Source organism: Euprymna scolopes, chromosome 46 (assembly GCF_053919585.1).
Source record: "Euprymna scolopes isolate OS-2025 chromosome 46, ASM5391958v1, whole genome shotgun sequence".
In the NCBI taxonomy this organism is placed as follows: domain Eukaryota; kingdom Metazoa; phylum Mollusca; class Cephalopoda; order Sepiida; family Sepiolidae; genus Euprymna; species Euprymna scolopes.
Window position 1 is genome coordinate 3835716 of NC_136527.1, and position 21469 is coordinate 3857184.

The 21469-nt window shown below is 37.3% G+C and overlaps 1 protein-coding gene across 4 annotated transcripts in view; it reads right to left on the bottom strand.

Moving 5' to 3' along the window:
• LOC145271348 (ADP-ribose pyrophosphatase-like) overlaps window positions 1-21469 on the bottom strand; it is a 157612-nt gene that overhangs the window by 74375 nt on the left and 61768 nt on the right. The window contains exon 1 of one of the 4 annotated variants that reach the window (XM_080126894.1): window positions 8184-8364. The exons of 2 other annotated variants lie outside the window; for them this stretch is intronic. Coding sequence is in view for 1 of the 2 variants with exons in the window: in XM_080126895.1 (XP_079983021.1) it covers window positions 7816-7957 (142 nt within the window). In the remaining variant the exon portion in view is untranslated. Of the gene's footprint in view, window positions 1-7815; window positions 7983-8183; window positions 8365-21469 lie in introns of those variants that run through there. One more of the 4 variants, XM_080126895.1, reaches the window with a different exon arrangement.

The window sequence follows — 21469 nt, forward strand, 5'->3', positions numbered from 1 at the left end:
TTTTTTTTACAAAGGCATCACCACATTATCAAGGCCCAGAGGCCACTCAAGGATAAGGGTTAAAGAGTGTACAGTAGAAATTGGACAATATAGTAATCATTAGTAATGAAAATTTGGCAAATTTAATAACCTATATGGAACGGCCCATCAAGAACTTGTTTACGTTAGACTTGAAGACAACCATATTGTAGTCAGCCGGAAAGCAGGAAAACGGAAGACAATTCCACAGGCGTGCAGTTCTAAGAAAGAAGCTTTGTTCATGGAATCTACGTTTAGGTTTAGGCACAGATAAAGAGTGGGGGAAATTATTGATAGTGTTTACAGCTAGACGAGTGTTTCTTGTGATTATATAAAGAATCGGTAATTCTATCGGAATCGGGAAAAATATTGGAATCGTCCCATCACTAATATCTATATATAGAGTCACGTGATGTCAGCAACTAAAAAAATAGGACTTCAAGGTAAAATATAAGTTTTAGATGGAGAGCTTCTGACAGTATCCAAATTATAAATGAACGTTTGCTTTTGTTTATGAAGAAAAAAACGTGAGAAAACGTTACTCTTGAATGAAAGAATGCAAGTGATGGGCGATAATTCGCACTTCGAAATATTCTTTGTGGATGATTTTGTGGTTAATGTTACCAGTTAAGAATTTCTACGAAGTTGTTAGATTTGACTAAGTGGTTTAATTACATTAAATGTATAAAATTTAGAGTCAGAAGTTTTTTCGTGAGTTAGAAGAACATTTTATAAAAAAGAATGTTTATAATATATATATACTATATCTGTGCCTAAATCAAAACGCGGATTCCATGAACAAAGCTTCTTTCTTAGAACTGCACGCCTGTGGAACTCTGTTCCGTCTGCCTGCTTCCCTCCGGACTACAACTTGGATGTCTTCAAGTCCAATGTTAACAAATTCCTAATGAACCGCCCCCTTAATTAAACACTTCATCAAATCTCCACACTAACGTAATGTACTTGCAATAACCCTTATCCCTGAGTGGCTTCCGGGCCTTGATGAGTGGTGATCACTGTGTAAAAAAAAAAAAAAAAAAAAAAAAATTCCTTTTGTAAAAGTGCATACTCAGATTCTTGAAATGTTGGTTGGTTTTGTTTTACGGCATATCAACCCTTTTCGGGTTATTTAATGCCGAATCCAAAGATTTTGAAGAAAAATTTTTTTAATAGAATATATTTGTTGTTTTCACGTCGGTTTCTATTCAACCCATAGTTGGGACCCTAACAGGTACTACCACTCCGGGTCAGAGTGGACCTGAGAGCAATGGTAATTAAAGGGTGGCTCCACACTCCCCAAAGCCCACAAGCTGGGGCCTCACCACTGGATATAGTTTAAGGTCATATCCAGGATCCCCATTGAGGGACTTTTACCCTCTGCAGGGGGGGGGGGCAGTCAGCGTATTCTAATGCCCCACCGACAGGGCCTTCTTGAAATGTGAAAGATATACAAAACTTTATTAAAGACTTTAAAATGTTTCCCGTATTTTTTTTTATATTTAAAAGTTGCGAAAACATAATTATGTTTTTAAACTAATACTTTTATTTATATATATGTTTATTTAAATAAATTTCACATAAGACACCAACATACATTACTTATGGTCATTGAACTTGATCCAATGAAGCATTCGTCATCGAGGAAATGATAGCATATTTACTCATTTAAAATGTGTTTTTCTTACGATTCCATACCTAATAGTATTGCGATTTTAACCAGCCAAACTATTCATGCCCGCCACCGTCTGCCTCTAACTCGTTTCACGATTTAAATATTTGTTGATTTTACAATATTTTTTATTTTAGGTATATATATATATATATATATATATATATATGATTGTTGAGCTGGATTAAATCCGACGATATGAAATAAAATGGAGGTGGAAGGACCTGAATACTCAACGTTTCGCCCGATTTATGCGGGCTTCTTCAAGAGGGATGGTCATTGACGAGAGAGTCGGAGGATTGGGGCTATATATAATGATGGGGGAGAGCAGCGTGTTTTCCTTATGTAAATTAGATGTCATATATACATATATATACATTTTATGAGAGAAAAGAAAATAAATTAGAGTAAACTAGTGTAGTGGATTACGTCTAAAAGTTAAAATATCGTAGAGATTAAAATAAAAAAAATTGTGTTTGGAAATATAGCGGTGATAGATTAAGTAAATCGAAGAAGTAAATTGAAGAAGCCCGCATAAATCGGGCGAAACGTTGAGTATCCAGGCCCTTCCACCTCCATTTTATTTCATATATATATATATATATGACAAAGAAAACAGCAATTCTTTCTCCTTTATCGTAAAAACAAATCAACCAAACCAAACACTAGGAATAAATATTTGAAGAAATGAAAAAAACTTGAGATAAAAAGTTTTACCAAAACCTGCAAGGATATCAATACCAAGGATTAAAAATAATGATAATGCAGGCTACTGGCCAGAGAGCTCAAAGGAATATGGAAGCTGAAAAAAAGTCAGGATAACATCACTAATGGTAGGAGCGCTAGGAACAATACCGAAAAAAAGAGAATGGAAGAGATTGGAATCAGAGGGATGGCTTTCTTTTTTTTTTACAAGGTGGTCACCACTTATCAAGGCCCGGAAGCCACTCAGGGATAAGGGTTATTGTAAGTACAGTACGTTAGTCTGGAGATTTAATAAAGTGTCTACTTAAGGGGGTGGTTCATCAGGGATTTGTTAACGTTGGACTTGAAGACATCCAGGTTGTAGTCAGGTGGGAAACAGGCAGACGGAACAGAGTTCCACAGGCGTGCACTTCTAAGAAAGAAGCTTTGTTCATGGAATCTACATTTGATTTAGGCATAGATAAAGAGTGAGGAAAGTTTTTGACAGTGGATTCAGCTAGACGAGTGTTTTTCGTAAAAGATTGGCGAGGGGGACCAAAGATTGGAGTTCAGACGAGCACCTGTCATGGAAATAACGATAAAACAAAGATAGGCTTGCAACGTCTCTTCAGTGGGAGAGAGGTTGCAGGGAAGAGAAAAGGGCATCCCCCACTAAGCCACGAAGTCTATTTTGTACTCTGTCAAGGCAGGATAGGCTGTTTTTAGCAGCTCCTGCCCAGATATGGCAGCAGTATTCCATCCTTGGACGTACTTGGCTTTTATACAGATAGAACTATGACAACAGCATATTATTTTCATTGTTTTGACTCGAGTATATATCTGACACAGATGCAATCAACCGAGACCACATCACTCTACATAAAAGCATATACGATATCAATCGATATATACCTGAGAATGAAAACAAGGAAAAGAATATGCTGTTGTCATCGTGCTACTTATAAGACACAATGGGACCTATTAGGTTAGCAACTGTCTTTTGAACTCTGTCCAGGAGCGAGAGACTAGTAGCAGATGCACCAGCCCAAATGTGACAACAATACTCCATACATCGACGAATGGTCGCCTTGTAAATTCCCAGTGAAGACCAATAGTTGCTGCTAACGAGAAATCAATGGTAAGCGGCTGTTACTATAACGAAAATTTTTTTGCAAAGGTTATCGAAAGAGGTGGAGAGTACTCGAAATCTGAGGAGACTTGTTGTCACTCAGACTCCAGGAAACTCCACACGTTCTCAAAGGGAAATCTTTCATGATGGCTTGTGACTACTCCTAGTGAGTAAATAATAATAATAATAACTGCAAAAATACAACGCCTAACGATAAAGAAAACGGCTGAAATATTAAGGAAAACCTAGAATATGGGGAATAACACAAGACAATATAACAAAGAAGCGTTACGGGGAATGAAGAACACCGAAGCTGCATATCAACAAGTTCTACACCACCACCAGGCATCCCCCCATTGTCTGATCACCTCCCCCCCCCTATAGAAAAGTGATACCAAAGAGCCGAGAAGGGTCAAGGAGAATGGAAAGACCGAGGGGAGAGCGCTGGCCAAACCTCCGCTGGATAAGCACAAAGAGAACTGGGATCATGGGGAGGCTTAGTGCCACTCAAATTCCAGTATAAACCAATGGCCACTACCAGCGAGAAATCAATGGTATGAGGCTGTTGCGATGACGCAGATTTATAATGATAATAATGATAATGATAATAATGATAATGATAATAATTATAATGATAATAATGATAATGATAATAATTATAATGATAATAATTATAATGATAATAATTATAATGATAATAATTATAATGATAATAAGGCTTGTAGCTCGTTGGAGTATTCACCATTAAAATACTTGTAGAACAGGCAGAGGGATGCAACATTATGCCGATGGCACAGAGGCTGAAGCTTAGATGACAGTTCAGGACCTATCAGGTTGGCGACTCTCTTTTGAACCCTGTCCAGGAGCGAGAGACAAGCAGCAGATCCACCAGCCCAAATATGACAACAATACTCCATACATGGGCGAATGGTGGCCTTACAGAGGTATAGGATACTTTTGGGTGTTAACAGCTTTCTAGCACGGTAGAGAGAACCCACTTATAGGAACAGAATACTTTCAGGCGTATAACAGTAATGAAAACTGCTGAAATATTAAGGAAAACCCTTGAATGATGAGATTAATACATAGGTACTACAGACACAAACTGGACCTGGACAAATGAGTATCATATAGAATCCCGAAAACTGGAACATTTTTTTTATTCCGTGTGTGTGTGTGTGTGTGTGACCAATAACTGACACCACACCAAAGCGAGGAGGGTCAAGGAAGATGGAAAGACCGAGCAGAAATAGCACTAGCCAGACCTTTGCTGGACGAGTGCAAAGGTTACTTGGACCTTGGGGAGGCTTGTGTTGTCACCTAAATTCCAGTGAAGATCGATGGTCGCTGCCAATGAGAAATCGATGGTAGAGGCTGTTGCTATAACGAAAATTCTTTTGCGAAGGTTATTCAAAAAGGTGGAGAGTACTGGAAATCTGGAGACACTTCTATGGCAAGTGCTTGTCTGAGTTCCAATCTCTGGTCCCCCACCCCTCGCCAATCTTTCACAATAAACACCCGTCTAGTTGAAACCACTGTCAATAATTTCCCCCACTCTTTATCTCTGCCTAAATCGAAACGTAGATTCCATAAACAAAGCTTCTTTCTTAGAAGTGCACGTCTGTGGAACTCTCTTCCGTCTGCTTGTTTCCCCACCTGACTTCAACTTGGATGTCTTCAAGTCCAACATAAACAAATTCCTGATAAACCGCCCCCTTAAGTAAGACACTTTATCAAATCTTCATTACTAACGATTACTACGATACTATCCCATTGATTACTGTACACGCAATAACCCTTATCCCCGAGTAGCTTCTGGGCCTTGATAAGTGGTGACCACCATGTTGAAAAAAAAAAAAAAAAAGAAAGAGATTTTTTGTCACCTAGACTCCAGATAACACCACAAGTTGTTCTCAAAGAGAAATCTTTCATGATCACCTGTGTGACTACTCCTAGTGAGTAAATAAATAAATAAATAAATAATAAAAATAATTTATTTATTTATTTATTTATTTATTGCCGACTATTATCCTCATCTTAGTTGTTTCACGACGTTTCAGCCAACTATTTCTCTGAATGTGAAATGTGAAACAACAACTAATAAAAATGAGAATAACAGTCATCAATAAATAAAATTAATAAATAATACTCATTTCAATAATGAATTCCAATTAAAACAATATATAAATAATAATGATCATAATAATAATAATCGTTAAGATAATAATAATGATGATAATAATAATAATAATAATAATCGTTAAGATGATAATAATAATGATAATAATAATTATAATAATAATAATTACAATAATAATAATAATAATTACAATAATAACAATAATAATAATAATTCTGATTTCGCTTATGAACGTCTCTATGGAAAGGGATGGGATTCATTTCCAGAGAATTTCCCTCAATCCCGGCTTCAAACCAGGAGCTTCAAAGATCAAAGGTTTTCCTAAGGATGTTGGTGGTACCTATACTTGCAAAGGTTTGAAGGCGATTTGTAGTTTTTTCAATTGTCCTTCCAGACGACTTGATACTACTCCTAGTGTACCAACTACGACCGGAATTATTTGTGTTTTAACCCCGTGTATACGCCTTATCTTTAATGCCAATGGAGCATAATTGCTCCACTTCTCATTCTCCTTCTCTCTCACATTACTGTCCCAGGGTACTGAGAAGTCTACAATCTGCCAGTTTTTTGAGACCTTATCAATAATAATAATAATAATAATAATAATAATAATAATAATAATAATAATAATCGTTAAGATGATGATAATAATAATGATATTGATAATGAATTCCAATTAAAACAATGTATAAATAATAATAATAATAATAATAATAATTCTGATTTCGCTTACAAACGTCTCTCTGGAAAGGGATGGGATTCATTTCCAGAGGATTTCCCTTAATCCCGGCTTCAAACCAGGAGCTTCAAAGATCAAGGTTTTTCTAAGGATGTTGGTGGTACCTATAATTGCAGAGGCTTGAAGAGGATGTTGGTGGTAATAATAATAATAATAATAATAATAATAATAATAATAATAATAATAATAATAATGAAAAATAATAATAATAATGAAAAAAAAATAATAATAATAATTATTATTATAATTATAATAATGAAAAATGATAATAATAATAATGAAAAATAATTATTATAATAATAATAATGAAAAATAATAATAATAATAATGAAAAATAATAATTATTATTATTATAATAATGAAAAATGATAATAATAATTATTATAATGAAAAATAATAATAATTATTATAATTATAATAATGAAAAATAATAATGATAATAATAATAATTATTATAATTATAATAATGAAAAATAATAATGATAATAATAATAATTATTATAATTATAATAATGAAAAATAATAATAATAATAATAATAACAAGTGGGACCTGTGGAAATTCCACAGGGGACTCTTTCATATGTAATATATTGATGTTGGCATTCTGTAGATATTCAGTGTAAATGGAGATGTTCTGATATTATTGTAGCTCTTTTGTTAAAACTACAAAAGTATTTTTCTAAGCAAGCAGACACACCCGGCATAGGTTGGTCATAAAGTACGCTCAAATATATTTTAATTCTTTCAGATTTCGTATATATTATTATAGAGTTAATATTCTATTGATTTTTATATATTATAAAGTTACGATTTAAAAAAATAAAAAAAATATATCCATATGACCTGGGTGCATGAGCTTGAATCGAAACCGAAACCAAAACTTATCAAGAAATCTTGGTAAAATCATTTATAAAAAGATAAAATTATTTATATAAAAAATGGATTACTGGCATGCCATCAACTATAATCGAAACTGAAACCAAAACTTATGAAGAATTCTTGGTAAAATTATTTATAAAAAAAATAGATGACTTAAGTGTCATCAGTCATAATCGAAACTGAAACCAAAACTTATGAAGAATTTTTAGTAAAATTATTTATTAAAAAAATAAATAATTTAAGTGCCATCAGCTAAGATTGAAACCAAAACCTATGAAGAATTTTTAGTAAAATTATTTATTAAAAAAATAAATAATTTAAGTGCCATCAGCTAAGATCGAAACCAAAACTTATGAAGAATTTTTGGTAAAATTATTTATTACAAGACATGGAAGGCCATAACAATTAAACGACAGTCACTCAGATGTAAGCATGGCACACAAAAATAAATAACACACACGTTATCCTATTAATATATATAGATTAAAAATAATGATAAAAATGGCAGGATTAAAAAAAATAATAAAAAAATATGAATAAATAAAAGATGCTCTACCAAGATGCTCTGGCGTCATCACCATTTCAAGAAACGAAAAGACGGTTTTCTGGTAGATCCATCCATTCCATCTCCCTGGTAGGGTTTTTCCACATCTTCCAATCTTCAAACCTGTGTGCTCTGATGAAGTCCTTGGACTCATGAACGAGCAAATCCAATGTTTTTGGAAGACGGGGAAGGGGGAGAAAAAAAAACCAAAAAAAAAAAAAAAACGGAAAACTGATTGGTATTCGACCGTTAACTGACCAATCAGCAACCGTAAAGCTGTTACCTCATCAAGTGTCCACCTTTCAGACACACACGCACACCATTCGTAGTCGAGGCAATTAATAATTTCATACGAATAAAAGACAAGTTCATTTAAATACCTTCCCGTCATCCTCTCTCCGCGTCTTTATTTCTATTTTATCATTTGCGTGATCCTTGTCATTTGAATTTAAACGGACAACACAAATGATCAAAATATCAATCAATCAAAAATCGGACCAGAGATAATGACGTGTCGTTGAGTGACAGATTTCTACAGGGTGGAACGATAAAATTGTCGCCCTAAAAAAAAAAAAAAAAAAAGACATGATTCCATTTCCGTTTGATGAAAACTTTTTTTTTTTTTTTTTTTGCGGACCATCTACTAGTTGGCCAGTTGTGTGCAAATCCCAACAGCGATAGGAGCCTTCTATCATGTCTGAAAGTGACACAATGGTCAACGAGCAAGATTGGAGATTTCTTTTTTTTTTTTTTTTTTTTACATAGGCATCACCACATTATCAAGGCCAAGAGGCCACTCAAGGATAAGGGTTAAAGAGTGTACAGTAGAAATTGGACATTATAGTAATCATTAGTAATGAAAATTTGGTAAAGTTGATAACTTATATGGAACGGCTCATCAAGAACTTATTTACGTTAGACTTGAACACAACCATATTGTAGTCAGCCGGAAAGCAGGAAAACGGAAGACAATTCCACAGGCGTGCAGTTCTAAGAAAGAAGCTTTGTTCATGGAATCTACGTCTAGGTTTAGGCACAGATAAAAAGTGGGGGGAATTATTAATAGTGTTTTCAGCTAGACGAGTGTTTCTTGTGAAAGTTTGGCGAGGGAGGACCATAGATTGAAGCTCAGTCGAACACTTTCCATGAAAATAATGATACATCAGAGAGAAACTCGCAACATCTCTTCTGTGAGATAGAGGTTGCAAGGAGGAGAAAAGGACATCTCCTACGAGGCTACGAAGTCTATTTTGAACTCTATCAAGGCAGGACAAGTCCTTTCTAGTAGATGCGCCACTGTACAACTCATGTCTATACCGATCCAATTTATGACAACAGGACCATTGCCAGCACCCTCAAAATGCATCGTTGGATTGCCACGAATAACAGGAACATGCCTAGAGTGATAAAAACAAAGTTTCCGGGAACAGTTATTACATAATGTTGTTCTTCTGTACTCGTCTTTATGTTTTGGGGGCGTACATGATGTTGTTCTTCAGAAAACACTCTTCTATTTCATGTATAAGTGGGCTCCCTCTACCGTGCTAGAAAACTACTTACGCCTGAAAGTATCTTGTACCTCTATAAGGCCACCATTCGCCCATGTATGGAGTATTGTTGTCACATTTGGACTGGTCATCTGCTACTAGTGTCTCACTCCTGGACAGGGTTCAAAAGAGAGTCGCCAACCTGATAGGTCCTGAAATGCCATCTAAGCTTCAGCCTCAGTCCTATCGACGAAACGTTGCATCCCTCTGCCTGTTCTACAAGTACGTTAATGGTGAATGCTCTGACGAACTACAAGCACTTGTACCCTCTCGACGTAAATACCCCGACAAACCTGACAAGCAGCCAAATCCCACCCCTTCACAGTAGAGATCACCAGATCCCCTTATACTCTAATAGTTTCTTCCCCAGAACTGCTAGACTTTGAAACTCTCTTCCGGGATTCTGCTTTGCCAACTGTACTGACATGCAGAAGTTCAAGTGTAATGTGAACAGACATCTTGCTACTCATCTCCCTTCATAATACCCCTGCAACTTATGTCCCTGATAGTAGCCCCCTACTTCAAAGTGGCACTGTGCCTTTTGTGGGGTGAAAATTGAATAAAAAACCTCCAAAAGACATCATGCTATCTACCGATACAAGTTATGACAACAGGACCATTGACAGCACCCTCAAAATGCAAATCCAGACAGTTTAACAGTTGAGGGCACAGCTCAACAATGTTTCCAGCCACGATTATGGTCTTTCGTGTGGTTTCAAGTGAGGGCCACATCATGCCACCTCACATCTTCAAAGTCGGCTTGAAAGTCAACACCAAAGTGTAACTGGATGTGTTGAAGGGTGTGATGATCTTCTGGTGCAATCAGGTGGCTGCTGGCAGGCCTTAGGTATGGTACATGGTTCCATGCCAACTCGCAAGTCCAAAGAGACCCAGACAGGTAGCAGGAAGGGAATTCCAAAGTCCAGCTGTTCTAGGGAAGAAGTTATTAGGGTAGAAAACTTTCTGACATTTAGAGACCTCAACCGTGAAGGGGTGTGATTTTGTTGCTAAGCAGATTTGTCGGGGATATGTACGTCGAGGGGCACAAGTGCAATGAGTTCATCAGATCATATTCCATTAAAATATTTGTAAAACAAGTACAGAGATGCAACACTGTGGTGATGGGACAGGGGTTGGAGCTTAGTTGACAAAGTGGGATGGAGAGGCTAGTGGTAGATGCACCAGCTCAGATATGGCAACAATACTCCATGCATGGGCGAATGGTGGCCTTGTAGAGGTACAGGATACTCTCAGGTGTGAGTAGTTTTCTAGCATGATAGAGGGAGCCCACCTTCTTCGCGGCTATTCCCACATAATCAACCTGGCCGCGAGGAGCTCATTCCTCCTCGGACCCTGTTACCTCCACGTGACGAGGGAGGGGATCTGTAGAATCAAGAATCAAGAATGTGCTTACCTTCCCTCTCCACCATTATGGATCATTTAACTAATTTCAACATATTTATTCAGTAGCAATTAGTGGTATGCTAATTGCCATTGGACCAGCCTACAATTAGTCAGGGATGGTGGATTGTTCTATTTTGAGGCGCCTGATTGGCTAAACATGCCAGGAGGGGCAGGTGCCACTCTACAAATGTCAACTGCTCTGGTATTCAGGGGTTTTTACTGTTCTAGACTTCTGCCAGGAACTACACTCTGTCAATTATCGCATCCATTCAGCACAACATCTTCATTGGGTTAGCTGGTTCACCTTAGCAATATTCTACAAATGTTATCGGACAGATCATTGATGAATATCAGGAATAATAGTGGTCCAAGGATCGACCTCCGAGGCATTCCCACATTGGTATTACTGTTAATCTTTGAAGGTGCAAATGGTTTTTTTTTTTTTTTTTTTGAATGGGGGTCACCACTTGTCAAGGCCCATGAGCCACTCGGGGATAAGGGTTATTGTGTGCACACAAATCAGTGGGATAATATCGTAGTAATAGTTAGTATTGGAGATTTGATAAGGTGTCATTACTTAAAAGGGCGGTTCATCAGGAATTTGTTTGTGTTGGACTTGAAGACATCCAAGTTGAATTCGGGCGGGAAGGGGGGGGGGGTGAAGAGGCAAGCGGCAGAGAGTTCCACAGCTGTGCAGTTCTAAGAAAGAAGTTTTGTTCATGGAATCTACGTTTTGATTTAGGCACAGATAAAGAGTGGGGAAAATTATTGACAGTGGTTTCAGCTAGTCGGGTGTTTTTCGTGAAAGATTGGCGGAGGGGGACCAGAGAATGGAGCTCAGACGAGCACTTGCCATGGAAATAACGATAAAACAGAGACAGGCTTGCAACATCTCTTCTGTGGGAGAGAGGTTGCAGGGAAGAGAAAAGATCATCCCCCACCAAGCCACGAAGTCTATTTTTACGCTGTCAAGGCAGGATAGACTGTTTTTAGCAGCTCCAGCCCAGATGTGGCAGCAGTACTCCATCCTTGGACGTACTTGGCTTTTATATAGATGGCTGGTTAAGTAACGATGAGCCTGGCCAGTACCAGATGGGTGACATTCGAGACGGCTAGGTGCTGTATGTACCGCGCCGAGTTATAAGAAATTTCTAGGTTGGTATCTGAGAGTCCATTAATTCACCAGGAGGGATGAACCCTAAAAAGGTCAACTCTGATGCAGAAAACTGCGATCTATTGTATACATAAATTCTAGTGGTGGGACGATTAATCAGAATCAGAACTTTTTGGGGTATCGGAATCGGAAAAATTTGTACTTATTTTCCAATGCCAAAACGATTCCTTTAATTATCTCCTTTTTATTTGATTTTATTTAAAACAAGTGAAGCATGCATGGTCCCCCGTGAGTGCACAGCGAATGAGGCATAAAAAAAAATGACTAAGTCCATCATTTGCCCCCCCCTCCATTTAGTCCCAAAAGTCCCCAAGACCATAACATATTTAAATTTGAGTTCAACACCATGCAAAACTGCTAAATAGACATACACAGAAAATTTTGGACAAATATGGTAAAATAGTCCCAAAGATGGAGTGTTTTTATTAGCCCTAAAAGAACCCCTGGGGCACACCCAAGAGTTATTGCGAAGTATAGACAAACAAAATTATATAGAAATCAGTTAGTTACAACTTTTCAGAAAGTTTTATAAAAATCCAAGGCATCAATTTTTTTTTTTAATAAGCACAAAAGTGTCAATTTTAACCATTTTAACCTGAAAAGCACCCCTAAGGGGAGCAACCGGAGTTTTCCTGGAAAATCCGTTCTGTTACTTTTTTTTTACTCATATCATGTTTAATATTTGTGCAAAATTTTTTTAAAATTCCAAGGCGTAGTTATTTAAAAAAGTTCGGACAGACAAACGGACAAACGGATAAGGGTGAATTTACAGGCCCACCCTCCTTTTGTCGGGGGGGGGGGGAGACTAACAAAAATAACAAAGTAGAATGTGTTTTAGCCGTAATAACTGTTAAAAAAAAGATTATAGTTATGACTTAATGTGTTATTAAAAAAAAAAAAAAAAACAAGCCGCATATGCGTGGCCCCCTCTGGTGCTGCACGTGAGATGACGCCACAAAAAAATAGTAAAGACATGATGAATGTGAGAAGTGTGAAGGGCCAACGTTGCCTTCATATTTTCGCCAAGTTTCAGAAAAATCTAATGGAAGAAGCCAATAGATATTTAAATTTAGTACTATGTAGGGATTTGGGCAGTAAGATGTTGGTTCACGTTGCACTTGAACTTCTGCACGTTAGTACAGTTGGGGAAGCAGGGACCTGGTATGGAATTCCAAAGTTTAGCGGTTCTGGGGAAGAAACTACTGGAGTAGAAAGATCTTTTACATCTAGGGATCTCTACAGTGTGGGAATGGGATTTTGCAGCCTGTCGGGTCTGTTGAGGGTGTCTACGTCATGGGGGCACAAGTGTCTGCAGTTTGTCAGAGCATCCATCATTAAAATACTTGTAGAACAGGCAGAGGGATGCAACGTTTCGTCGATGGGAGAGAATTAGATTTGCAATTACAGAATATGATTCTAATTTTTTCCTTTGCTCTTTATTCTAACACTACACTAATATAGATCCACAGAATATTGCGATAAGTGTTTCAGTGTGAACAGGTATGGTATAATAAATTATGGGGTTTATCTATTTTATTTTTACTTTCATCATATTTTGCTTTGGTTTTGATACCCCCAAATTCGAAGCTATCTCTTTACACCCCTTCCTTTTCATAACCTATCATACTTTCATAAATCAGAGTCCATTTTCTGTAGGCTGTTTTTGAACCCTGTCAACGACGGGTACTTTTGCTAGTATATATATATATATATATATATATATATATATATATATATATATTTATGAATTTCAACATAAATTTCAAACAAATTATTTTGTAATAATGCGTCGTTTTTTTTTAGTTCAAAACAAAACTAGTGTCGACTCTGTTAAGTTAAAACAAAAATAATGGTCTGCATTAAACATTGTGTAGCAATGTACTGAAACAATTATAAAAATATTTGTTTTTATTTTGGATGATGCAGGGCATCCGAAGAGAGATTTTTCTAAAAAAATGAAAGTATAATTTTTAGCAATAGGTATCTAGGAAAAGGCCACTACATATGTTATAAATTCCAAATTTCCACAACCTGGCAAATACTGGTACACGCTAGCAAATTTAGATTTGCAATTACAGAATATGATTCTAATTTTTTCCTTTGCTCTTTATTCTAACACTACACTAAGTTTACTGTGTTATTTCGCTACAGTTGATATTGTGTAGAACAATGAGAAAATCATAGTGAACAATGCATTCAACAAAATTTTACACACATTTCTAGATACCTATATCTAATAAGTTCAAAAGAAAGGACACACTTAGGGAGGTATTTTGGTGGTCAGGTCACTAAATAGAGATTAGCTGGTTTCCCGGCATAGCCCAGGATGTAATATAGATTGACTGAAATACATGTTCTAGCTGGTTTCTAGGCGTTGCCAGGGATGTAATATAGACACATTATGTTGTATATTACCTGTTCTCTTCTCCCTAAGGTAAAACAATTTCATATACATGCTGTAAATTACCTACGCTAGGGATAAAACATGAACAATACCAGTCCTAGGGTAGATAAAACAAATAATACATAGAGATGAAAGATTCCTCTCCCCTAAGAATAAAACATATATTCAATATCTGCTTTTGTTTTTTCATTGTTTATACGGTCCCGAGCAACGCCGGGTAGCTCTACCCTCCCCTGTTTTGTCCAGTAAACGGTATATACATTTAGAGACTACAGTTCAGATATCTGCTGTTGAACGGGCATGCCTGAATCCATATTGTTTGTCGGTCTCCAGATTATATTAAATTTGTTTTTTAAAGAAGAAATGATTTGCTGAGATTTTATTATCTCCCTTGCAGGAGTAACATAAAAAAATTTATCTTTTTTTTATCTTTAAGAGAGAAAACTTATTTTTAAGATCGGATGTTTTACATTTTTTGAAACTTATCGGATGAATTTCTGCACAAAACCTATCTAAGAACACTGCCAGACATATAAATTAGCTTTGTGTGAAATTTGAAAAAGATAGTTTCAGCAGTTTCGGAACCTATGAGGAAGGATCTCAAACACATACGCACACAAAAAGTGACTTTTCTATCAGAGTAGAAATTGTCACAATAGATTTTTTTAATTCTCTCTCTTCTGATCTTGACTACGTGATGCAATGTGTAAAGAGGTGGCTGTTTTTTTTAATTTCATTTTTACCAGGCACATGGCCATTTTGAAGTAGGGGGCTACTATCAGGGACATAAGTTGCAGGGGTAGTATGTAGGGAGTTTAGCAGCAAGATTTGCATTCACATTACACTTGAACTTCTGCATGTCAGTACAGTTGGGGGAAGCAGGAAACCAGAAAAGAATTCCAAAGTCTTGCAGTTCTGGGGAAGAAACTATTAGAGTAAAAGGCTTTCTTACATCTAGGAATCTCAACTGTGTAGGGGTGGGACTTTGCTGTTTGTTGGGTTTAAGTATTTGTAAAATAGGCAGAAAGAAGCAACATTTCGTCGATGGGACAGGGGCTGAAGCTTAAATGACAGTTCGAGACCTACCAGGTTGGCAACTCCCTTTTGAACCCTGTCCAGGAGCGAGAGACGAGTGTCAGATGCACCAGCCCAAATGTGACAGCAGTGTTCCGTACTCATCAGATGAATTTCTGTACAAAACATATCTAAAAACACTGCCAGACATATTAAGTACCTTCATGTGTAATTTGCAAAAGGTAGGCTCAACCATTTCAGAACTTATCGGGGGTATTCACGTCGAGGGGGTACAAGTGCTTGTAGTTCATCAGAACATTCACCATTAAAGTATTTATAAAACAGGCAGAGGCATACAACATTTCGTCGATGGGATAAGAGGCTGAAACTTAAATGACAGTTCGGGACCTATCAGAGCGGCGACTCTCTTTTGAACCTTGTCTAGGAGCGAGAGACAAGTAGCAGATGCACCAGCCCAAATGTGACGGCAATACTCCATACATGGGCGAATGGTGGCCTTATAGAGGTACAGGATACTTTCAGGCGTAAGTAACTTTCTAGCACGGTAGAGAGAGCCCATCTTCTTTGCAGCAGCCTTGGCAATGGTCCTGTTGTCATAACTTGTATCGGTAGATAGCATGATGTCTTTTGGAGGTTTTTTATTCAATTTTCACCCCACAAAAGGCACAGTGCCACTTTGAAGTAGGGGGCTACAATCAGGGACATAAGTTGTAGGGGCATTATGAAGGGAGATGAGTAGCAAGATGTCTGTTCACATTACACTTGAACTTCTGCATGTCAGTACAGTTAGGGAAGCAGGAACCCGGAAGGGAATTCCAAAGTAGCTTTCCTAGGGAAAAAACTATCAGAGTAGGAGGATTGCTAGCATCTAGGGATCTCTACTGTGTAGGGGTGGGACTTTGCTGCTTGTTGGGTTTGTCGAGAGTATTTACGTCAAGGGGGTACAAGGACTTGTAGTTTGTCAGAGAACCTACCATTAAAATACTTGTAAAACAGGCAGAGGGGTGCAACATTTCGTCGATGGGACAGAGGCTAAAGGCTAGCTGACAGTTTGGGACCTATTAGGTTGGCAACTCTCTTTTGAACCCTGTCCAGGAGTAAGAGACTAGTAGCTGATGCACTAGCCCAAGTGTGATAACAATACTCCATACATGGGCGAATGGTGGTCTTGTAGAGGTACAGGATACTTTCAGGCGTAAGTAACTTTCTAGCACGGTAGAGAGAGCCCACCTTCTTCGCAGCAGCCTTGGCAATGATCTCGATGTATCTGTTCCAACTCATGTTTTCTGTGAATGTTAAACCAAGAATGCATCTAAAACCAAGCTTCTCTCTTTTCAGCATCAACGCTCTGGCCCCAATGGAAATGAATGGCTGTTGTCTTAGGGAAGCAGCATGCCTCGACAAGCTTCTGAGTCTGACCTTCACCTCTGATCTGAAATGGAGCACATACATCAACTCATTGCCAAGGTCATTGGAAAAAGGTTTGGATCATTCTATCACTCCAGTAGATATCTAACCAAATAACCTGCTTTTTGCTTTTTTTTTTAACTAGCAGTTTAACCCGGCTTTGCTCGGGCCCTATACTGTTCAGAAGTTTATGTGCCTATATATATATATATATATATATATATATATATATCAAAAAGTTTGACTCCTTTCCAGGTGACCTACACCTAAAATTTCAAGTATTTAGACTCAAATTTGATGGAGGAGTTTGGTAGAGTCTGCAAAGGTCAACTCTTTCAACTTTGACCTCTTGGCAGCCAAATTTTTGCCCAAAAACTGATTAAAAAGCTTGCTGCATGTCTGAATGCCCTATATGTAAAATTACAAATGTTTAGACCCAAAATTGGTTGAGTAGTTTGCTAGAGACCGCAAAAGGTAAAATCTTTTGAACTTTGGAAGCAAAATTTTCAGCAAGAAAATGATTAAAAATATGTTACGGGTCACTCAGTAAATAGACATTAACACATTCACTGTGTATGCATACTATATATTCAACATGCACTCACAACCAGTCAGGGGCCGTTCAGTAAATGGACATTAACAAATTCACAGCTATAGTTCTATTAAATTTATTTTTCTGTAATTTCCAAAAAAAATAAATTTAAAAAAAATGATGCATATGAATATAATAATCAATAGAGGATTGGTTCACTCGTCTTTCTGAAACCACTATCAATAATTTCCCCCACCTCCTTATCTGTGCCTAAACCTAAACGTAGATTCCATGAACAAAGCTTCTTTCTTAGAACTGCACGCCTGTGGAACTCTCTTCCGTTTTCCTGCTTTCCAACTGACTATAATATGATCGTCTTCAAGTCCAACGTAAACAAATTCTTGATGAGCCAGAAGAAACATTGCTAGCCTATCTTTGCTCTATCGTTATTTTCATGGCAAGTGCTCGTCTGAGCTTCAATGTATGATCTCCCCTCGCCAAACTTTCACGAAAAACACCCGTCTAGCTGAAACCACTATCAATAATTTCCCCCACTCTTTATCTGTGCGTAAACCTAAACGTAGATTCCATGAACAAAGCTTCTTTCTTAGAACTGCACACCCGTGGAACTCTCTTCCGTTCGACTACAATTTGATAGTCTTCAAGTCCAACGTAAACAAATTCTTGATGAGTCATACCCTTAATTAATCCAATTTACCAAATTTCCACTACTAACATTTACTACAATATTCCATTTACTACCGTACACTCATTAACCCTTATCCTCGAGTGGCCTCCAGGCCTTGATAAGTGGCGACTCCTTTATATATATATATATAAAAAAACAAAACAAAAGGTCATATTACACACAAGAAAATAAATTTTAAAAACTGATGCCCGATGTCAGCGTTCTAACGAACACGCACAGCTGCTGTGTTAACTCGACGGACAATTAGTTACATTTACACCTGTCGCAGAAGATAAGAGGACAATGGAACTTTCTGAATTCCACTTAATTAAATGACCTAATTAGCATCAATGAAGGTTTATTCGTCAAACTGTCTGCGTTTGAGGTGAAAAGCCAACTCAATCCACGTCGGATGAGCAAAGAGGGTGTCAAAGGTGAAAAGCCACCTCAATCCACGTCGGATGAACAAAGAGAATGTTAATTTAAAGATTGAACTTTGAACCCAATGTTTTTTTTTTGTTTGTTTTTTTTTACACGGTGGTCACCGCTTATCAAGGCCCGGAAGCCACTCAGGGATAAGGGTTATTGCAAGTACAGTACGTTAGTGTGGAGATTTGATGAATTTGTTAACGTTGGACTTGAAGACATCCAAGTTGTAGTCAGGTGGGAAGCAGGCAGATGGAACAGAGTTCCACAGGCGTGCAGTTCTAAGAAAGAAGCTTTGTTCATGGAATCCACGTTTTGTTTAAGGCACAGATAAAGAGTGGGGGGAATTTTTCACAGTGGATTCAGCTAGATGGGTGTTTTTCGTGAAAGATTAGCGAGGGGGGACCAGAGATTGGAGTTCAGACGAGCACCTGCCATGGAAATAGCGATAAATCAAGGAGATGGCTCGCAACGTCTCTTCTGTGGGAGAGAGGTTGCAGGGTAGAGAAAAGGGCATCCCCCACTAAGCCACAAAGTCTATTTTGTACTCTGTCAAGGCAGGATAGGCTGTTTTTAGCAACTCCTGCCCAGATATGGCAGCAGTATTCCATCCTTGGCGTTTTGTTAGAAGTTTCTGTTTGCGCATAGGTTATCCCGACATGTAATAATGTGACCCTTACCAAAATTCTCACTAGTTGACGTAATCGCTAATTGGAATACGAAGTGCCTTCCATAAGTTTCCAGACATTTTTGTAGTCATTTAAAATTGTCGTGGTCTTTTGAAATTTCATTATGTTATTGCTAGACATCTTATGTGATAACTAGGGCTATGACACGAGAATAATCTTATCATTGTTTGACTCTCCAGTATATATCCGACACAGTTAATCAACTGAGAACCACATAACTTTATATAAAATATATAACTTTTTAAACTTAAAAAAAATTATTTTATAATAATTATATTTTTTATCATAATTATTAAGTAATCTATATAAAAGTGAAAATGTCTGTATGTGTGTCTGTATGTGTGTGTGTGTGTGTGTCTGTGTACACTTCCCTACCAAATAACTGTCAATTTTCGGTCTACAGACTCAAGATTTGACATAAGAGGTATTGAGATTTGTGAAAATATTTTTAATCAGGTTTCGGTCAGAAATTTGGCTCTCAAGAGGTCAAAGTTCAACGATTTGACCTTTGAGAACTCTACCAAACTTCTCCACCAATTTTGGGTCTAAACACTTGAAATTTTAGATATAGGTTACTTGGACATGGCTCTAACTTTATAATTTCATTTGAGCCCAAAACAATAAATTTTAAGGGGTCAAAATTGGGGTCAAAGTTTTAAAAAATTTGACGTCTGCAGTCTCTACCAACTTTTCTCTATGGTATTTAAGGAAGCCTATTATGTAAAAAGGCATTACCGTACATATTCACACTTTTTAATACAAGGTGACCCCCAAAAAAACCCAGAGGGCATTCAATTGTTTTTCTGAGGATTTTACAGTCAACTGAGAAAAAAAGGCCAAAGACCCTAGTGTTTTGATGTGATGTTTTGAATATAATAAACTAGTTATGACCAAAGTTTCATTTCATTCGGACAAAACACTAAGAAACGGGGCCTAATTAGAGTTGGGGACCGTTTTTTTGGGGGGGGGGGTCACCTGGGGGGGGGTCACCCTGTATATGCACATAAAGTTATGAACAGTACATAGGGCCCGAGGAAAGCCGGGCGGAACTGCTAATAAGATAGAAACTGATACATACATAAAGTTATGAAGTGTTCGACTGAGCTCCAATCTATGGTCCCCCCCCCTCGCCAAACTTTCACAAGAAACACTCGTCTAGCAGAAAACTATCAATAATTCCCCCTACTCTTTATCTGTGGCTAAACTTAAACGTAGATTCCATTATTGGATTGTGTAGTGGACTTTCGGTCAGCGTTCAAGTTGTGGATAACTTGGCAAAGACTAAAGTTACCTCTCATGAAAGAGGAGAACTATTTATGGCACAATGGGAGATTCCATTGTGCACACATGGGCCAGTCTATTCTTTGGATTATGATTGGCTGCATCACCTGATTGGATATGCTTGTACATAAATACAAGCCCTCAGTCCAGCTCAATCTGGTGTCTGTCTTGTGCATAAGCTGGACCCTTGGTAAGTGTTGCTGCTATTATTATTATTATTATTATTATTATTATTATTATTATTATTGTTATTATTGTTGTTATTATTATTATTATTATTATTATTATTATTAGTATTATTATTATTATTGTTGTTGTTGCGTGTTATTGACTACTACAGTTCTTTTGATTATTCTACATCCATGAACAAAGCTTCTTTCTTAGAACTGCACGCCTGTGGAATTGTCTTCCGTTTTCCTGCTTTCCGGCTGACTACAATACAGTTGTCTTCAAGTCTAACGTAAACAAGTTCTTGATGAGCCGTTCCATATAAGTTAACAAATTTACTGAATTTTCATTACTAATGATTACTATATGGTCCAATTTCTACTGTACACTCTTTAACTCTTATCCTCGAGTGGCCTCTTGGCCTTGATAATGTGGTGATGCCTGTGTAAAAAAAAAAAAAAAGATACAGTTAAAGATTCAGCATTCCTATCCCGTTGTAGATAACAATAACAACCTGACGAAGGCCATGGGAATAGTTGGCTGAAACAACAGCTATAAAGAGATGAGCATAACAGTTCGCAAATAAATAAATGATAACTGACCAATTTTTATGATTTCAAATTGAAATGAACAGCAACAGTAAGAATTGGAATACAAGGTGCTTTTAATAAGTTTCCAGACTTTTTTTTTTGTACAAACATTTAAAACTAGCATTTCAGCCTGGCGTTGCCCGGGTGTTTGGAGGTGTATGTTGGTAGAGTTCTCAAAGGTCAAATTGTTGAACTTTGACCCCTTAACAGCCAAATTTCTGTCCAAAAACGGATTACAAAGATTTCCCCAAATCTCAGTACCCTGTATATCAAGTTTCGAGTCTGTAGACTGGAAATTGACAGAGTTATTGCGTAGGGAAA